Consider the following 1787-nt stretch of genomic DNA (forward strand, 5'->3'; position numbering starts at 1 on the left):
GTAAAAAGTGTAAGGTTATATTAAAATTAAATATATTATGCATATATATGAAAATATGAGATGGTTTTACTCATTTAAATTTAACTCATTTAATATATGAATTCGAATTTAGGCTTAATAATCTTGACTCACAAATTTATAATAATCTTAGCTTAATAAATTAACTAATCAAATCTCAAAGTAGCTTGACTAACTTCTAGCTTTATGAATGAGTACTTTGACATTGTCAACAATTTTTTACATGACAAAAAGATTAACGTAATTGAAAAATCATAAATGTATAATTAACTATTTTTTATTTAATACAATGAAAAACCTTTGGATAAATGTCACAGTATCTTGGTTATCTATACTTTTCTTTTAGGGAATATGTGTGGTGATAGTAAAAGTTAGGTGGTTAAAGTGGCCAAGAATAAATCTATTGGAACATTAAACAAATAATATTAAACACTTAATTAAAATGACAAATTATGAAGATAAATATGTAAAATCACAACCTTAATTAAAATTGAACAACTGGGTAACATAAGAAATTATTTTGATAAAAATAATTATAAAACATTATAAGAGAGAAAGAATCATTTTTGTATTAGTTTTTTAAAATTATTTTAATAAAAATAATTATAAAAAAGTGTTATTTTTTAAAATTATTTTTTATATTTTATAATTACAAAAAATTATTTTAATAAAAATAATCATAAAAAATTATAAAAGAGAGAGAATCTTTTAGTGTTAGTTTCTCAAAATTATCCTAACTAATTAGGGTCCTTTAATCACCTTTAACTTTATATTATATTTAATTTTTTTTGTTATATCTCATTATTTTAATTGTAAGTCAAACTCATATCACCTTTAATCATCAAAACTAATGCTACCAAAAAACTCTCTTTTTATATATTACTTTGATAACTAAAATAAATAATGTCAGTTTTTAATTATAATTTAAACAAAAGTAATAAGTACATATTATGCACTCTTTCATGCTATGAATATCAAATTCATGCCAGGCATAGTGTACACCAATAATATTTTCCCAGCCGGGGTTTTTTGGGGGAACGATAATAATATTATTAATTAGGGTGGACTCTTCTTCTTCTTCTGCATAGCCGTGAGCAAATTAGGTTTCAAGGTGGATTTCAAAATCTCTAACGAGAGAGTCAACAATGTAGGAATAAGAACCAATACTGGAATAATGGCAAGTGACATCGCTGCAATCACAACACCACGGTATCCCTTGAGCATCATAGAAAGTGCGGAAACAAAAGCTATCATCATGGATGCAACGGAAAAGAAGAGAGTGATAAGTCCAAACAGCAACTTGAGGGGCAAGCTTCTGAGAAAATCTTTTTCGGCATAACGCGATGTAAGGATTCCAATAAAGATTAAGACAGAAGAAGAGGAAGTAATGAGAGATACTGCATCAGCTAAAATGAAGATATTAAAAATAAAAGTGCTTTTTTTTAAGAAAATTGGTATGCCGGTATTTTGGTCATTTCCTCCCGGGACAGTGAAGGCTGCGGCAAACATGATGGTGATAATGAGAGTGCCCACAAGTGTGAAAGAACCTGCCGTATCTCTTGCCCATTTTTCTCCAGATTTCAACAGATCCTCATGATTTTTGGTAAATACTTCACGGGGCTTCTTGCCGTCAGCATTTTTTGCTTCTTTGCACTTGGGAGGCACTATTTCCGCCACCGCCTGCATCCAGTGACAAGCCATACTTTATGTCTCTCCAATTTTCTAAGAGATTTTTTTTTTCGAGGACCGCTAGGACCAGCAAAATTTTA

At 29.1% G+C, this 1787-nt stretch overlaps 1 protein-coding gene across 2 annotated transcripts in view; it reads right to left on the reverse strand.

The window, feature by feature from the left end:
• Nucleotides 1-887: 887 nt before the first annotated feature.
• LOC107485548 (uncharacterized) overlaps nt 888-1787 on the reverse strand; it is a 5561-nt gene continuing 4661 nt past the window's right edge. For both annotated transcript variants that reach the window (XM_052261204.1, XM_052261205.1), the window contains exon 7: nt 888-1698. In XM_052261204.1, the coding sequence (XP_052117164.1) occupies nt 1075-1698 (624 nt within the window). In that variant the 3' untranslated portion in view covers nt 888-1074. The remainder of the gene's footprint in view (nt 1699-1787) is intronic.

This window comes from Arachis duranensis, chromosome 4 (assembly GCF_000817695.3).
Source record: "Arachis duranensis cultivar V14167 chromosome 4, aradu.V14167.gnm2.J7QH, whole genome shotgun sequence".
NCBI classification, from domain to species: domain Eukaryota; kingdom Viridiplantae; phylum Streptophyta; class Magnoliopsida; order Fabales; family Fabaceae; genus Arachis; species Arachis duranensis.